We start from the raw sequence: 16,388 nt of genomic DNA on the forward strand, positions 1-16,388 counted from the left end.
CAGCTCTGGCTCTCTGAAGGTATAAGGCATTCAAGGTTGTCCTCCTTCAAAATGGAGCTGAAGCACCGAGAGACTACACATCCCAGCATGCAATTCTCCATTGCTATCGAATGTGCTTTCTGGCCAGAGCAAGGGAACTTTTAAATGTTTAAAGGCCAAGGATTTGCATGGCAATGTGCTTTCTTAGCAGGTCAGATTATCATATATCTTTTTGGTGTGCATGCAGAGGATTGAGGCAAATTGTAGAGTCTGCAGGGCAGGGGAAGGTAACTAATAGCCACTTGTGGCTGGTGTGGTGGGGCAGAGCTGTGCTGCTAAGACCAGCAACACTACAGCTTACCTGGACAGTGTTGGGGTGGCAGCAAGGTCAAGGTTGTGTGGACACAGTTGGATGTACCAGCAGAAGCACTGAATTGGTTCTTCAGGTGCATCTGTACAGGGTCTTTAATAGCTGCATAGCATGCAGAAATCCCTAGTTCCCTAGCATCCCCATGTTAAGAACTGTTGCCTTCTACTCACCATGGAGCTGTCCAAACCAATGGGCAGCCCATAAACCATGGTGCACCTTGGGAGCTTTTCCTAACCCAAATAGTGTGACATTGCATGCTGGGACTTGTAGTGTGTTAGGTGACACACCTCCATACAGGCTAGTTAAGCTACAGGGGTGCCATCTATAGTTGTGGGTGCTGAGCACCCATGCCACAGGGCCCCTGATGCAATGTCTGGTGCATCGCAAAGCACCGGAAGTCACGTCCGAGTGCTTGGAGATGCTTTCTGAGGTCTTTCTGAGATCTCGGAACCTGACTTCCGGTACCACCGGAAGTCAGGTTCCAAGGACGGTGGGTGCGCATGATGTCATGATGTCATGTCACAGCGTGATGTCATGACATCACGCGCACTGGGTACCCATAACCTGGGGCCCAAGTTGGCTCCCCTGTTACACAAGTACACTGTCAATGATGATCTAACTCCCATAAAGAGGAACCTAAAAGCGAGTACAGCCTCAAGGGAAGACAGTGTAGAGTCCAGCTTTCAATCTGTACCCACCACCATCTCCCAGAGGTGATTTGACTTGAAATGGCTCAGGAGCACTTGCAACCTTCACTAAAACTGCCAAATATAAAAGAGGACAGGGCTTCTTTTACAGTTGTGCAAAAACCCGGATATTCAGTAGGAATATTCACTCACTCTTGTTTACGTGACAATTTGCACTTGCCGTTCTATCCCAGGAATGGAGAAACTGTGGTGTTGTTGGACCCCAATTGCCACCAGCCCCAGCCTGCATGGTCAGGGATGATGGAAGCTGTTCAACAACATTAGGAGGGGCAAGGACTCCCCAGCCCTGCTTCATCCTGTCCTGCCCCACCTTTGTACCCAGTCACCCTAAAGATCACTCAACATGAGGACCTCTGCATCAGCACCTTACACCCTGTTTCTTTTATCACAGCCCCACAGCCCCTGCAAGTCTATTTCTGAAGTTGAAGTAATCTTCAGCAATAGCCTCTGACGCAGGACATGGGAATGCATTTTTTAAAAAATCTGGAACAGCTTTTGCACCTGCAGAAACTCTGAGAAGGGATCCTGTCCTGTATCTTGAGCAGCTGCTATTTTATAGATAAAGAAACACGGTTTTCTCTTGATAAGAAAATAATAATTATCTTTTCCTTCTGGGGCATTTGTTATATTTGCAGTCAAGTTAGGGGGGAAAGAAGCTGGAAATGAGCAATGCATGAAAATTAAATTCATGCTTAATGCAGAGAAATGCTTTGGCCTGAAGGTCAACTTAAGGAGGAGCTCAATGAATCAATGTGTTATGCGCTGTGCATGGTGATTTATTTTTAATGTGATGTTTTATTTGTAAAAAAAAAAATGCATTTTCTTTACATTTTCCCACCCACCCATCTAAAACCAGCACTGCCCAATTTCCCTCCCCAAATTTGGTGCACCCTAAAGATGTCTGCAAGTCCAAGGGTCATGTTCATCCCCCATGTGACTAAAAGAAAGCCAACTAAATCCAAATGCAAAGGAAGTCAACCTCATCATGAAACCAATGTCTGTTGTTCCCCCAAAGATGTTAGCATGTTGCAAATTTCCGTTAAATCCATCTTTGTGACCTAGCTGGGAAGACTCCTTCTGAACAGCCTCATCCTTCAATGTGCCAGTTTATATATGTAATAATTGTTATTAACTAGAAAGAGAACCTAGGTTTTTCTTTTTTCTTTCTTTTAGTAATCGAAATAACTCTTACTTGGAAATAAGTTACATGGAACTTGGTGGGACTCACTTCTGAGTAAAGAACAGAAATGTTCTGCACACTTCCAATGATTCCATGCTAGAGATGTGCAGGAACTAGCAGCTGAATCAGGTGAGAATATGACTATCGAGAATAAAACCAGCAAACCATTCAGGAATATCTATCGACAAGCCATGTTCCTCCAGTTGCTACTAGATTATGCAGTTTCCAGCTCACAAAGAGCATTTAGTTTTCTGGACTGAGAGCTCTCTTAGTGTGGCCTGCCCTGTGATGGTGTCAGGGTGGGTCTAGGTCACAGATGGGAAAGAGGTGGCTCTTCCAGATATCGCTGAGGTCCAATTCCCATCATCCCTGACTCCTGGCCATACTGGCTGGCACTGGTGGGCGCTGGAGTCCAAAGCATCTGGACGGCCACAAGTTCCCCATCCCTGGACTAAGGCAAGCCTGCAATCCTAAACACACTTACCCAGGAGTCAGCCCCATTGCATTCAGTAGGACTTACTTCTGAGCAGGCATGCTTACAATTGCACCCTAAGAGTTCAAATTGTCAAGAATTCAAAAAAGGGGGAAAGTTCATTATATATATATATATATATATATATATATATATATATATATATATATATATCTATATCTCCAGGTTTAAGGTGCAAATGCAACCCATGGGGCATTTCTCCCATGCAAGACTTATTGCTATTGAATCTGATAGGTAACTCCATTTAAATGAATGTCCATCTTAAGGATTCTGGCACAATATTCATTCATAATCAATAATCAATGCATTGGTGTAGAACCTATGACAACCCAGAAGTTGTTGGACAACAACGCCCATCACCCTTGGCCATCTGGCTGGGAACAGGATGGTGAACTAGATGGGCCACTGGCCTGATCCAATAGGATCTTCTTGCTTTCTTCTTGGTTGTGCTGGCTGGGGCTGATGGAAGTTGCAATGCAACAATGTCTAGAGAGTCACAGTTTCCTTGCCCCCGACTTAACAGGTTGCTTTCACATTCTAGGCCTGGAGAATTGCATTTTCACTTCTAATGCCTCCTAGCTTCTGGAAGGTTCAGAACTAGGATTTGGGTTGCTGATTTGTTTTGGACAAAGTAGGACACATTTCCACCCAAAACTGAGTGCAGGTTTCAAGTCACCAGCTCAACCTCTAAATGTTTTAAGCCCGTTTCTAGCTCATGGGGGAGGTAGTGGGACTTGAAGGCAATAGATCAAAGTGCACTCCAACAAATACCCTGCTTGGCAGGGGGCTGGACTCGATGGCCCTTGTGGACTCTTCCAACTCTATGATTCTATGAAATACCCTCTGGGGCATTAAGCTATTGGCCTGGGAGCCATTACAGCCCTGCTCCTTCCCACATGGCCAGAAGCATCGTTTGAGAAAGGGGTTGCTTTTGTGTATTGATCAGCATTTGTTCTTTAGCAAAACTTCATATCTGTTAAGGGAAACTAATTAGCCAAATGATCTAAGGAGGCCAGGAAAAGACATGCAATGGGTTTTAATTATAGGTTCCAACTGCACATCCAACTCCAATTAGGGGAAATTGCAAGCATTTTATATTATCACCATTGGAAATTTTACGAAAATTTGGCAGACGAATCAGAGGGAACTACTTTGGGGTTAGGATATCCTGCCTTAGGCTGACGAGTTAGGAGATATTACTGACCAAGTTGCCTTCCACTCCTGTTATGCTGTGGTACGGAACAGGTTATATAGCCACTGGTTGTTAAGCAGTTTGGTTGGGCAAACTGAGGACTGATCTTCATAAATGCAGCAGAATGGGCGGAGAAAGTTAAGGCAGGTAGAATGGACTGGATCACTGCTGACTGACTGCAGGCAATCACAGTTCTGAATGCTCTGGTATATTATTAGCAACCTCCTGCAAATAGAAAATCAGCATAACAGATAAAGGGGGGTTGATCACCTTTCCCCCTGATTTGCTAGTGTTCCAATTGCAGGGAATCTTCTTGGTGGGGAAACAGATGAAATACATAGCCAATAGTGGTACAGTCCATCACCTCATTCTCCCCACGTTCTGCTGCACATATTGAAGTTACTTATTGCTTCCAGATTTTATACTTCATTGAGCTCTGACACATCTAGCAGAACACCCTTCTATTTTTCATAAAGCTATTCATACACTTCATTTAACCAGTATATATTTTCTATGAAAGCATAATTCAAAGCTTACCTTAGCAATGTCTGAGAAAAGTATTTCAGAGTGTTTGCAATGTCAGTTCCAGAGGGGACGGGGTAAATGTTGTGAAGAACACGGTTATGGTATTCTTGCAAGTACCGGATCTTGGAAGCAACTGGTTTTTGTTGTGTTTGAAGAAAATGGAAAGGGGAAGAAAAAGAACATGTATCTTAGTTCTGTTCTTGTGGATAGAAAAATCATATAGTTTTTCTGCATTCAGGCCACAATCCAGCACAGTTACAGCTAAGCTAACTAACTGTGATCTATGATCATGGATCTCCCAGTTTTTAAAAAGTTAACAGCAGTTGTTGGGAGGGAAGGAGGATTCAATCGGATTGGGGCCATAGTGCTGGTGGAAGGAAGACTACTAACTGTACCCTCAGATACTCCGAAACCCATTTAATTTAACGGACTTCCGCATGACTAACTCTGTGTTGAACTGTGGTCATCATCTAATATATTCAGTCTGAAGGCAGTTGCCAGTTCGATTTTATTCCAAATGTCCACCAAACTTAAACAATTTCATTGGTGTCTGTTCCCACCCCCACCCCCCATATAATATTTGTACAAAGTCAAGCAAAATGACAGGAAATCAATGCAATGATTATGTCTTCATAAAATTAATCATACAACACCTTTCAACCCTCAAAAGTGTCTCCAATATGGGCTTACATCCCAAAAATATGCTTAGAAGTACATGGCCAACAATGGAAAATTGGTTTGGCTTGCCATATTTTGCCCAAACGTGCACCCCTTCTCTCCTCAGCATGCCATGATTACATCAGGAAGTCTACAGCTAACCATAGTTTCCCATTCTGCCCCAAAATGGGGAAACTGTGGTTACCAGGCTTGGAGAAAGCCAAGATCTTACACCATCTTCAGAGTTTCCTCTCTCTCGAAGGCTTGCCCAAATCACTGGAAGTACAGGAGACAGAACTAAGGAGATCAGAATAAGCAGTGATGTATTATCTATTTCACCTGCACTGCTACCTGGGAAACTGGCCATCGGCTAGGCGGCTGTAATCATGAAACCAAAACAGGCAAGTAACACAAGGTATGGGTACACCTGATTTGCTGTACACTATGTGCTTTACACTGTAAAAAGGGGTTTGCCAGGAAATGTGCTTGTGCTTTACATTGCAAGAAGGAGCTGGCTTGAGATGGCATAGGGAGGCCTCAAGAAGCAGTGTAAAGACAACTGTATCATCTCAGTACTCAGTGGGCTGATCAACCAAGGGGACAAGAAACCAGAGGTGTTTTTGGAGGCCCCAGAAGATATGGCTCTTGCTTCTGACACTGCCATATTGAGGCATCACCTAGGAATAAGTTACAGCCCGATCTATTGACTGAATTGCTAAATATAACTGATAGAATGGCTGCCTGCAGGCAACCAAAGAGTAAGGTTTACTACCACGGTTTTGCCCAGTCATTTGTATTAATGAAAACGTGGTATGTGTGTTTTCTTGTGGAGAAGGTGGCAAGGCTTTGTCACGCTTACTACTTGGTAAGTTGGTCGTACGTATTAGCAATCACAGTAGTTAATTTACTGCTTTTATTACTTTTGTTGCTTTTTGTTATCATTTAATCATCATTGCTGTTATTACTGCATTTCATTTATAAATTGCTTCTTATAAATAATAATAACTATTATTATTATTATTATTATTATTATTATTATTATTATTATTATTATTAAAATTTGTATACTTCCCTATACCCATAGTTCTCAGGGCGGTGTACAACTTAGTTCCATGGCTGGCTGTATAAGCAACCCCTCACAGGAATCTGCCAATGGTAGGTTTTCATTTTGAAAATACTGTCAAATTACTTGGAGCAATTTCACAATACAGTAAAAACATATACAAAACAATGGCATGTATAAAAAGTACATATATATTATACACACGCCCAATTTCAAATCCAACAACCAACTGGGATAAAAATCTACCCTTGTTTTTACTGAAGTTGTAAGATACCTTGAGAGTGTTGTATATTCAGTGGGAAGGTAGAAATGTTTTAAATGAATAAACCTTCACCCTACAGTTAAGCAATTGATAGGTTTATTATGCAGCCAACGGCAATGAAGGCAATAAATTAAGCAGGAACCTATTAATCATCGTAAGAAAGGGAAAATGTAAAGGAATGTTACCATAAAAACTTAGAAATGAAACAAATGTATGAAAAAAAATTCTCTTTCCCCAGATTTTCCCATTCATCATGTGATTGCATGTAGCAAAGAAAACAGTGACTCATAGAGTTCATCTGCCTCTGTTTTCTTCTGTAAGAGTCACTGAGATGTTTACTGCTGAGAAATCTCAGCATGCCTGAGCAGATATTTGAGTGACCATTGTAATGAACTACTTGCACTTGAACTACTACTCTCCCTATCCCTGGCCATGCTGGCTGTGGCTTATGGGACTTGGAGTCCAACCATCTCTGAAGGGCCACAGGTTCCCCAACCCTGCAGTAGATGGATCAGACTTCTTCTCCATTGCTCCACAAGGCTGCACTAAAATCCATGGGTGGAAATTCCAGGGAAGAAGACGTCAGCTACCGTAACTGTTAAGAGACCTTTCCTAACACCAGGAGCTACTCAACAGTGAAATAGGCTGCCTCAAGTGAGCTCTCTCCTTTATTAGAGGTATTTGAGCAGAGGCTGGATAACCATCAGCCAGAGATGATGTAGTTATGCCCTGTATCACAGTTCCTGCACTGAGAAGGGGCGTTCAACTAGACGACCTCCAAGATCCCTCCTGGCTCTATAATTCTGGTTCTTTTGGTACAAAAGATTAGAGCTGCTTAGCTTCAGAAACGTGGTAGCCTTGTGTGCCTTCAGGCCATAGCTGGGGACCTGGTATTTTTAAAAAAAATTATAGAAATATTTATAGCACACCAGCTCATATAAAATATCAAGGTGGAGAGCAATCATATATATATATATATATATATATATATATATATATATATATATATATATTTGCTTTCGTAGATTTTCACGGGTACAGGAATGCAGGTTTTGGTGTCTTCGGGTGTCTTCCCGTGTAAGAGTTGGGGTGTCTAGGCGACGTTTCGACGAGGTCTCACTCGTCATCTTCAGGCTGGTGCTTACGGCTTCTTGTTACTGGAACAAGAAGCCGTAAGCACCAGCCTGAAGATGACGAGTGAGACCTCGTCGAAACGTCGCCTAGACACCCCAACTCTTACACGGGAAGACACCCGAAGACACCAAAACCTGCATATATATATATATATATATATATGTATATTTCATATATTGCCCTGTATCCATTGATCTCAGGGTGATTCACAACACAGAATTACAATATAAAAAAACACAAAATGCATAATAAAAACAAAGATAACCCAATAATCCTCACCCCCTTCCACAACACATAAAAGCGCATTAAGATGTCAATCTGCCAAAGGTCTGGTTAAAGAGGAACGTTTTTGCCTGGTGCCAAAAGGTGCATAATGAAGGCACCGGCTGATCCTTGGGGAGAGCAACCCACAAACAGGAAGCCCATTCTCGTGTTGCCGCTCTCTGGACCTCTTGTGAAGGGAACAGAAGAAGGGCCTCAGAGGATGATCTCAGGGTCCAAGTAGGCTCATATGGAGAGAGGTGGTGCTTGAGGTATTGGGGTCCTAAGCCATTTAAGGCTTTATAGATCAAAAACAGTACTTTTAATTGAACCTGGAATCTAATTGGCAGTCAGTGCAGTTGAGCCAGGATTGGTGTTTTATGCTCAGACCGTCTTGCCCCATGAATAACCTGCTCACCAAATTCTGCACTAGCAGAACCATTTTCAGAGGCAGCCCTACATATAACAGATTGCAGTAATCTAGCCTAGAGGTCACCAGAGCATGGACAACAGAAGTTAAGCTGTCCCTGTAAAGATTAGGGGTGCAGCTGGACAGGCTGTTGGAAGGCACTCTGCTCCACTGAGGGCGCCTGAACCTCAGGTAACAGCAAAGGATTCAGAAATATACCAAGCTGTGTAGTTGCTTCTCCCATCAAGAGCAGGTAACCTCACAGCCTTCTGGGCTAGAAATGCCTCAGTCTAAATGAATTGAGCTTCAGTTTGTAGGCTCTCATCTAGTCCATTATTGAAGTAAGACAATTGTCTAGTATATCCACTGCCTCCCCTGCAAATGTAAAGGAGAAGTAGAGCTGTGTATCTTCAGCATATTGCTGACAACATACTCCAAACCTCCAGATAACCCCACTCAGCTGTTTCATGTAGATGTTAGAGTGTAGGGGATAGAATCGATCCCTGTGGAACCCCACAATGGGGCTGAGAAACACTCCCCAAGAAACACCCTCTGCAGATGACCATCCAAGTAGGATCGGAATCACCACAGAGCACTGCCACCCACCCCTAACTCCAGAAGAATACCATGGCTGATGGTATCGAAAGTCACTGAGAGGTCAAGGAGAATTAACAGGGGCGCATTTCCCCTGTCTCTCTCCCAACAGAAGTAATCATTTGGGGCAATCAAATCAGTTTCTGTGCCAAAACTCAACCTAAACCCTGATTAAAATGGCTCTAGAAAATCATTTTCCTCCCAAGAGTGCCTAGATCTGGTCCACGACTACATAAAACATCATTAAAACAATACAAAATTATCAGTAAAATGACTAATCAACAAAGTTTAAACAGCTGCATGGGCCTGACAGCATAAAAATGTGTTCAATGGACATACTGACATTCAGTAACACAGATTTTATTATTGCTTCTCAGTCTTTTGGCTAAGATCAAGTGTAGGCACTATGCTTTCACCTTTATTGGGGCCAAGCTGCAAAGGTATTCAGGTAGAAGATTGTATTGACAGAGAAATTGGATTAATATGCAACTGTGGTCAGAATGAAACAGTCACAAATCAAATTTCAGGCCCCAGAGTAGCATTTTTTGATTTACAGGGGTTTTCCTATCCTGGGAAACTTGGAAGGAAGGGTGAGATACAAATTCAATAAACAGATAAATAACATACAGGTATTTTGCAGTGACAACCAGATGTTTGTCTGTGAGTGATTTAGAGCTATATTGGTAAATGACAGATCTGAAGAGAATGAAGTCATATTTTTAAAAGCCAACACTTTCCATAGCCCAATCACCTAGAATATATCTGGACTATAAATTTGTATCAGTTTAACTATCACAATTTCCCCCCAACCCTGCTGTATAATCCTACTGTTTGGAGACAGCAATATCTGATCAAGACCTCTCACACCTCACTCACAGAACTACAGTTCCCAGGCTTTTATGCTGAATACAAGTGGCTCCTAAACCTGTTTGACACAGCATTCCCACACGTGTCTGCTCAGAAGTAAGCCCCATTGAGTTCTGTGGTGCTTGACTCACAGGTAAAATGGTTGTGGAAAAACAGTCTCAGTCTGTAGCGTAGAAACATTTTAAATTGGTTTTATTGCCTCTCCTGGATCTATAATTTTGTTTCACCTCAGTTTTATTGTATTACAAAAGCATGTGCAGTGCGATTATTTTATTACATTGTACTTTTTTCTTCAACACCGCAATCCATCAGGATGAATGGCAGTTGAGAATTTAAAAATATAAAATACATCCTTAGAATATAATAAAGTTGTTGGGATTGCTTCTTCCAGCAGAAGAAGAAACTAATTTTTTAATTCAGAACCTTTTGATGAGTGTATTTTCACCTTCCCCTTTTAATGGATGCTACCAGGATAAAATTCCCTTCTTCTTTTGCCAATGTAGATGTGATAGCAGCACACACTTCTCTTTAAATGTGAGCCTGCCATCATCCAGCATAAAGCGGTCATGGCCACAGGGAGGCCCATTGCGACTTCTGGAAGACCCAACAGGGCCCATCGCAGCCACAGGAAGGCCTGGCGAGGCCCGCAGCAGATGCAGGAAAGGCCAACAAGGTACCCAGCAGTTGCGGGAAGGCCCGACAAGGCCCACCACAACCACAGAAAGGCCCGATGGGCCTTCCACAGGCTGCAATGGGCCTTTCCGTGGCTGCAACGGGCCCTGTTGAGCCCCATTAGGCCTTCCAGAGGCCACAATGGGCCTCCATCTGCCAGGTGATGTCATATGTGCGCCACGCGCGTGACGTCACAGGCCCACGCCAGGCACCCACAAAGTGGGTCAGGACATGGCACCCGTGTCTCCCAGCCAAGTTCACTTCCAGGATCAGGTGCAGGGGGAGAGGGATCATCTCAGGAGAGAGACTGCAAAGAAGCAAACCATGAGCAAAAGGAGAGTTCAGGACCCAACTTTGCCTTGCATACCTTGTTGCGAATGAATACAGGAAGACCTGTATTTAAAAGGATGGGTGCTCCCACCTACCCCCCTGCCTCACATGGCCCCAACCGTTGCATGAAAAGTGTGCAGGGAAGCAAAAGAGCCATTTCAGTTTTCCCTGGCAGATTCCAAAATGCAGGTCTTGGAGTCTCCCTACGCAGTATTTTCACTGGGGTAGTCAACCTTCAAAGCCAAGGCACACGGACATCTCCCAGAAAGGATATAAGGGACTTATAAGTGTATGTTTATTTGGCTTGCATGTCAAATTAATATAATTGTGTGTTTCTGTCAAATACTGTATTACAGACTTTTTCTAATTATGGGGGGGGGGAATTGTGCTGAAAAACAAGGAAACAGAAGGTAGACTTCAAGTATGGTGGTTGGCCCAGATTTTGTTCCTGGTGTTCAGACATCAATGCAGTGCATCACACAAATGGCACCTTCAACCTGTTGCTATGACCCCAGGGACACTGCCAAGTCAAACGCAGAACACAGCTACAGCCACAATATAGAGAGCAAATCACCTAAAATATCCCATGACCTGGTTTTCAGAAGCATTAACACCTAGATCATCAGGAAGCATCACCAGGTGCTTGGGAAAACAGCTTATTTTCATTTAAATTATTTTCCTCAAAAGGAGCTTAGGTATCTGTATTCAAGATTATTTCATAACACATTACTGGGTTTCTCTCAGCTTGCTTTTCTGAGCTAAATGAAGCAGTATTTCTTTGGTCTGTCGATGGAAGGGTCTGCACACAGTTAACAAGCTCATGAACACTCAGTTCTGACCTAATCCTCTTCCTCAGCTACTTCCTACACCTTATGCTAGTTCAGATCCTTTTTATGTCAATAGACTCAGTAGAAAGAGTCTTCTGTGGGATCTTCTCTGCTGTCTCTGTACCAAACCCACCTGCAGTAGATATAATATGCATTAATAGCTCTGCATTTTTTAAAAGGAAATAGCAGGTGCATGGGGGTTGTTCTGGATCATGACCATAGGGAGCAGGGTTCAACTCTTTGTCCCCTGCTGTAGTACTCATCAGGATCAGGGGACATTTGCCCTATATTTGCATTGGAAGGAAGTCTCTCAATCGCACGAGTGGAAACTTTCTTTCCAGTGCAAATAGCAGGCATGGAGGAGGGCTATCTGGACTGGCGCCACAGTTGGGTAGAAAAATGGGTAAAAAAAACCCTCCACACCAGCATACTTTTTCTGGATTGGATGCTCTATGCCTGCTACTTGACTTTCAAATGCTCACTTAACTGTTATTGCTCCATGTCTACTTTGGCCCTGAAAACAATGGGAACAGGACTTTGACTGCACAATTCTATGTATGTCTATGCAGAAGTAACTCTCATTGAGTTCCATTGTGGTAAGCGAATATAACAACGAGCCTTTAGTCCACCATTTGCTTGATTACCCCTGGCCTGGAGCTGGGGGGGAGTTTCTGGAAACTGATAGTGGGTAAGAGAAGGAAGTGAACGCCTTTGTTTCCTTTAACAATATGTGGAGAAAATAAATTACATCAGCATCATTTCCCTGATCTGTGGAAGGCAAGCAGAAAGAACAACCCATTATTCTAGTTAGTTAGTTAGTTAGTTAGTTAGTTAGTTAGTTGCTCTGATCCACAAACTGATTCAGTTATCCAAGCTCTAGTGCACACTGTCCAGAGCTCCTTCCTTGATAGTATTCAGGAAAAGACTAGATATGGGCTGTTCTGTCTTTGGCTTGTGGACTGGAATGATCTGTCCATATTTATGGCTCTGCAGTTCTATGATCAGTGACATCATTTCATCCTGCATTGTTCAACCACAGATAATCAGCACATACCTTCCTTCATTAAACACACTAAGGAGGAAGTATTTGCCTGCTACCTACGAAGGGCATTTAACTGAAGCAAGATTGAACATTAAGGAGGTTATTCTAAAGGATCAGTGGTGGACTCAGTGCAAGACTTTGGGAGCTCAGCAGAATGAGCAGGAAATTCCCCAATGCAGCAGAGCTTGCTTGGCACATTTTTTAAAGTAAGTGAAGAACTACACATTGCCATCTAATGGGGGGAAGGGCCTAAAAATTAAGTCCAGAATCTAAAATTTCCTAAGTGCAACACTATAAATGAAGAAACAATTCTGTACACTTCCAAGAGAAGTTCTGGAATCTTCTTCCTTGAGAGGTAACCAAAGGAAGATAGGCAAGAACCGGTCATGGATACTTTGCCTGCAAGACATGGAGCACCTGCAGTATCCAAGGGTCCCCTGCGAGTATACGGTGCCATGATTCTATTATACCTTTTCATTCAGTGTTGGTCAATGAAGCTACACAGTCAGCTGATCCTGCCTCACAGTGACCTGATAGGGTGTCTTGGAAGCAACAGCCTTGTATATATATGGATCTGACCAATCCCTCTTTTCCTCCGCTAATTACATCTCTGTTTATCTGAGTGTGTAAATATTATTTCACTGGCAACTTGAAGAAGCCATAAAGGAAGACAATCTCCACCCACTCCAAAATATTAACAAAAGCAAGAGTGGGTGTGGGAGAAAGGCAAGAGATAGCCTATTACTTGAAGGCCCCTGAGATTTTGTTTTTATTTTCAAGTCATCCAGTACAGTGCAATCAGGAAATGAAAATAATCTGGTAGGAAGATTTCCAAAACCTAGCAACGAAATCAAATCAAGTGCGTTAAGCTAGGTCCTCTTTTTAAAAAAGGTGGGGGGAGGAGAATCGTATCAAGGGCCTACATTTCCTCTATATGTGTGGAGACAGAAAACCATCTCCCCTCTTTTGGTAAATATAGGGATTCAAACACTCCATGATGATTTTAAAGGGATTGTGCTTTGTAGATGAAGATCCTTAAGGGTGGCCAACATGATGGGCGCAGAAGGCCCAGGGGAGACCAGAAGGTCCCCCGAATCAAGCTCTTTAAACCGCAGTGCTCTTCGATCTTCCTAGATCAGGGCTTCCCCTCTGCCTGCAAAGGCGGAGAAATCGCCTGCCGCATTCAGCACCACGGACAGCGCCGTCTCTTCCCCTCACCCCACAACCACCTGACGCCCCCAGTTTGCCCCCTTCCGTCCCTGCCGATGCTCTCCTTTGCCCCCCCCTCCCCACCCCAGTCTCTTTGCCTCCGCGGGGTGGGCTACTTACACTGCTCCGCTTTGGTGGACATGGTGGGGCCCGGGTGGAAGTGGTTGCTCCCAATATTGGCGGCGCGGGGTCCTCTCCGTCGGCTAGCGGGGAGCGGCGCTCTCCTGCCGCGGCGGTGAAGTCACCGTGTCTCCCGAGCTGCATCCCTCCCCCTCGGCTGCCTCTACCATCGCTACGGAGCCGCAGAGCTGCAGGGAAGGGAAGGGAAGCAGGCCAAGGAGGGAGGGGGCCACGAGGGGGCGGCGGCTTCGAGGAGCCCCCGCGCGCTCCAAGCCCGGACCCCCGTTCCGTGCCCTAGGCTACGCGGTGTCCGGGGGGAGAGCGCGCCTAAACGGCCCCGCGCGGAGAAGGGCCCATTTTACAGCCGAGGCAAAAATTAATAATCAAGAGGGCCTTCCCCCCGCGTTTGCATGAAATGAGCTCGACCGGAGAGGAACGTGGAGGCGGGGGAGGGGGGAGTGTTCCATTCATGAAGACGGGCGGCTGAGCGCGGACAGCCTTTTAAAGGGACTGCCGTTCGCAGCCCCCGCGGCAGGGAGAGGCTTCCGCGTTTTCTGAATGGGAAGCGCGCCGACTTCTTTTGCAGGACCTGCTCCAGGGCTGGAATTAGGGTTGCCATGTTTTGGAGAGCAAAAGAGAGAGAGGACGCTGTGACGGCCATTCAAAGCAATAAATGCAATTTGTAATAATAATAAAAAAAACCCCGAATAAGAGGACACATGGCAACCCTAGCGCCCGCCAAAATAAGCACGTGTTTATGGCATCAGGGGAAGTGGAGGATTCCCATAATAAGCTGCTGGTTGGCCATCCAGCCAGCTGCTGTTATGTCCTTGCACTAAAGCATTAGAATTAACATTGCATTTTTGCATGTTTTTATTGTATTTTTTCTTCCAAGGTGTTTTCTTTGTTTATTTGTTGCATTCCTACCTTTTTATTCAATGCATTTTTCTCTAAGGAGCTCAAGGTGGTGTACATGGTTCTCCCTCCCCTTCCTCATTTTATCCCCAGAACAACCCTGTGAGATAGGTTAGGATGAGACACAGTGAACAGCCCAAGGTCACCCAATGAGCTTCCTGGCAGAGTGGGGATTCAAACCCTGGGTGCAGCGTCTAGTTTAGATTCATCTGCCTGCCCCCCACCCCAATGCCCCTAGACATTTTCTGGGCTCTGCTCCTGCCTAGTGATTCAGAGCAGGCCCCTTTCTTCCATGAGGCCTTTGGTTCCCAGATCAAGATGAAAAGGTAAAAAGGTAAAGGACCCAGACAATTAAGTCCAGTCAAAGGCAACTTATGGGGTTGCGGTGCTCATCTCGCTTTCAGGCCAAGGAAGCTGGCATTGGAACAGCTTTCTAGGTCATGTGGCCTGCATGACTCAACTGCTTCTGACACAACAGAACACCGTAGGGCACACAGAAATGCTGTTTACCTTCCCACCGCAGTGGTACCTATTTATCTACTTGCACTGGCGTGCTTTCGAACTGCTAGGTTGGCAGGAACTGGCAAGCCCAAGAGGCTCAGTGGTTTAGACCACAGCACCACCGGCGTCCCTTCCCAGTTCAACCATCATTTAAGGTTGATTTTTTTCTGCCCCGCACCCCTTGTTCCTGATATAGATCTTCACTCACCCCTCTTGTTCCCTGTGTAAATTCCCATCCCTCCATTGTTCCCAGTGTGGATCTTCACTCCCTGCTTTCTCCATGGCTGCAGGAGGCATTTTGTGGTTTGCCCCAGGTGCCAAAACGTCTAGAGCTTCAGCGAGCTGAAAATAACAAGGTGGTATTATAACAGTAAAAGGGACACAGTCGGTACTGTGGGTTAAACCACAGAGCCTAGGGCTTGCCGATCAGAAGGTCGGTAGTTTGAATCCCCGTGACGGGGTGAGCTCCTGTTGCTTGGTCCCTGCTCCTGCCAACCTAGCAGTTCAAAAGCACGTCAAAGTGCAAGTAGATAAATAGGTACCGCTTCGGCAGGAAGGTAAACAGCATTTCCTTGCGCTGCTCTGGTTCGCCATGCTGGCCACAAGACCCGGTTAGTCATGCTGGCCACATGACCCGGAAGCTGTACGCCAGCTCCCTTGGCCAATAAAGTGAGATGAGCACTGCATCCCCATAGTCGGTCACGACTGGACCTAATGGTCAGGGGTCCCTTTACCTTTTATTATAACAGTGGTCATTTTCATGCTCTCTTCTTACAATATAACAAAGCAGCAGGGTGAATTTTTCTTTCTTTCCCCAAATTCAAGGGGAAAGCTTGAGGTTTTTGGGTTGTTGTTTTTTTAATACACACAGAAGAATTAGAAGTCTGAGACAGGTCACATTTCTGTGGAAATTTTTTGAAGATGTCAGTGACATAAAACAGGTTGCTCCAGACTCCTAGGTTGTCCAAACATCTAAATGTAGCAGATTCAAGAACACCAAGTCCTGGGAATTAAATTACTCAAGTGTCTTCAATGCTAAGGTCATTGTTTTCCCGTAACTTCCACAGAGTCACTTTGTT

General features: G+C 44.6%; 2 protein-coding genes across 9 annotated transcripts in view; both read right to left on the reverse strand.

The window, feature by feature from the left end:
* The window catches only part of UNC79 (unc-79 homolog, NALCN channel complex subunit), a 131,344-nt gene extending 117,041 nt beyond the window's left edge, over positions 1-14,303 (reverse strand). For 6 of the 8 annotated variants that reach the window (XM_083500577.1, XM_083500578.1, XM_083500576.1 and 3 more), the window contains exons 1-2: positions 13,894-14,246; positions 4,459-4,579 (exon numbers count right to left, since the gene is read on the reverse strand). In XM_083500577.1, the coding sequence (XP_083356703.1) occupies positions 4,459-4,579; positions 13,894-13,915 (143 nt within the window). In that variant the 5' untranslated portion in view covers positions 13,916-14,246. Of the gene's footprint in view, positions 1-4,458; positions 4,580-13,893 lie in introns of all 8 variants that reach the window. The other 2 variants (XM_083500580.1, XM_083500574.1) reach the window with 2 other exon arrangements.
* The window catches only part of LOC310706715 (endogenous retrovirus group 3 member 1 Env polyprotein-like), an 874,531-nt gene that overhangs the window by 351,472 nt on the left and 506,671 nt on the right, over positions 1-16,388 (reverse strand). The gene's annotated exons all lie outside the window — the stretch shown is intronic.

The sequence above is a fragment of the Podarcis liolepis genome (genome assembly GCF_965112155.1).
Source record: "Podarcis liolepis genome assembly, chromosome: 1".
Taxonomy (NCBI): Eukaryota; Metazoa; Chordata; class Lepidosauria; order Squamata; family Lacertidae; genus Podarcis; species Podarcis liolepis.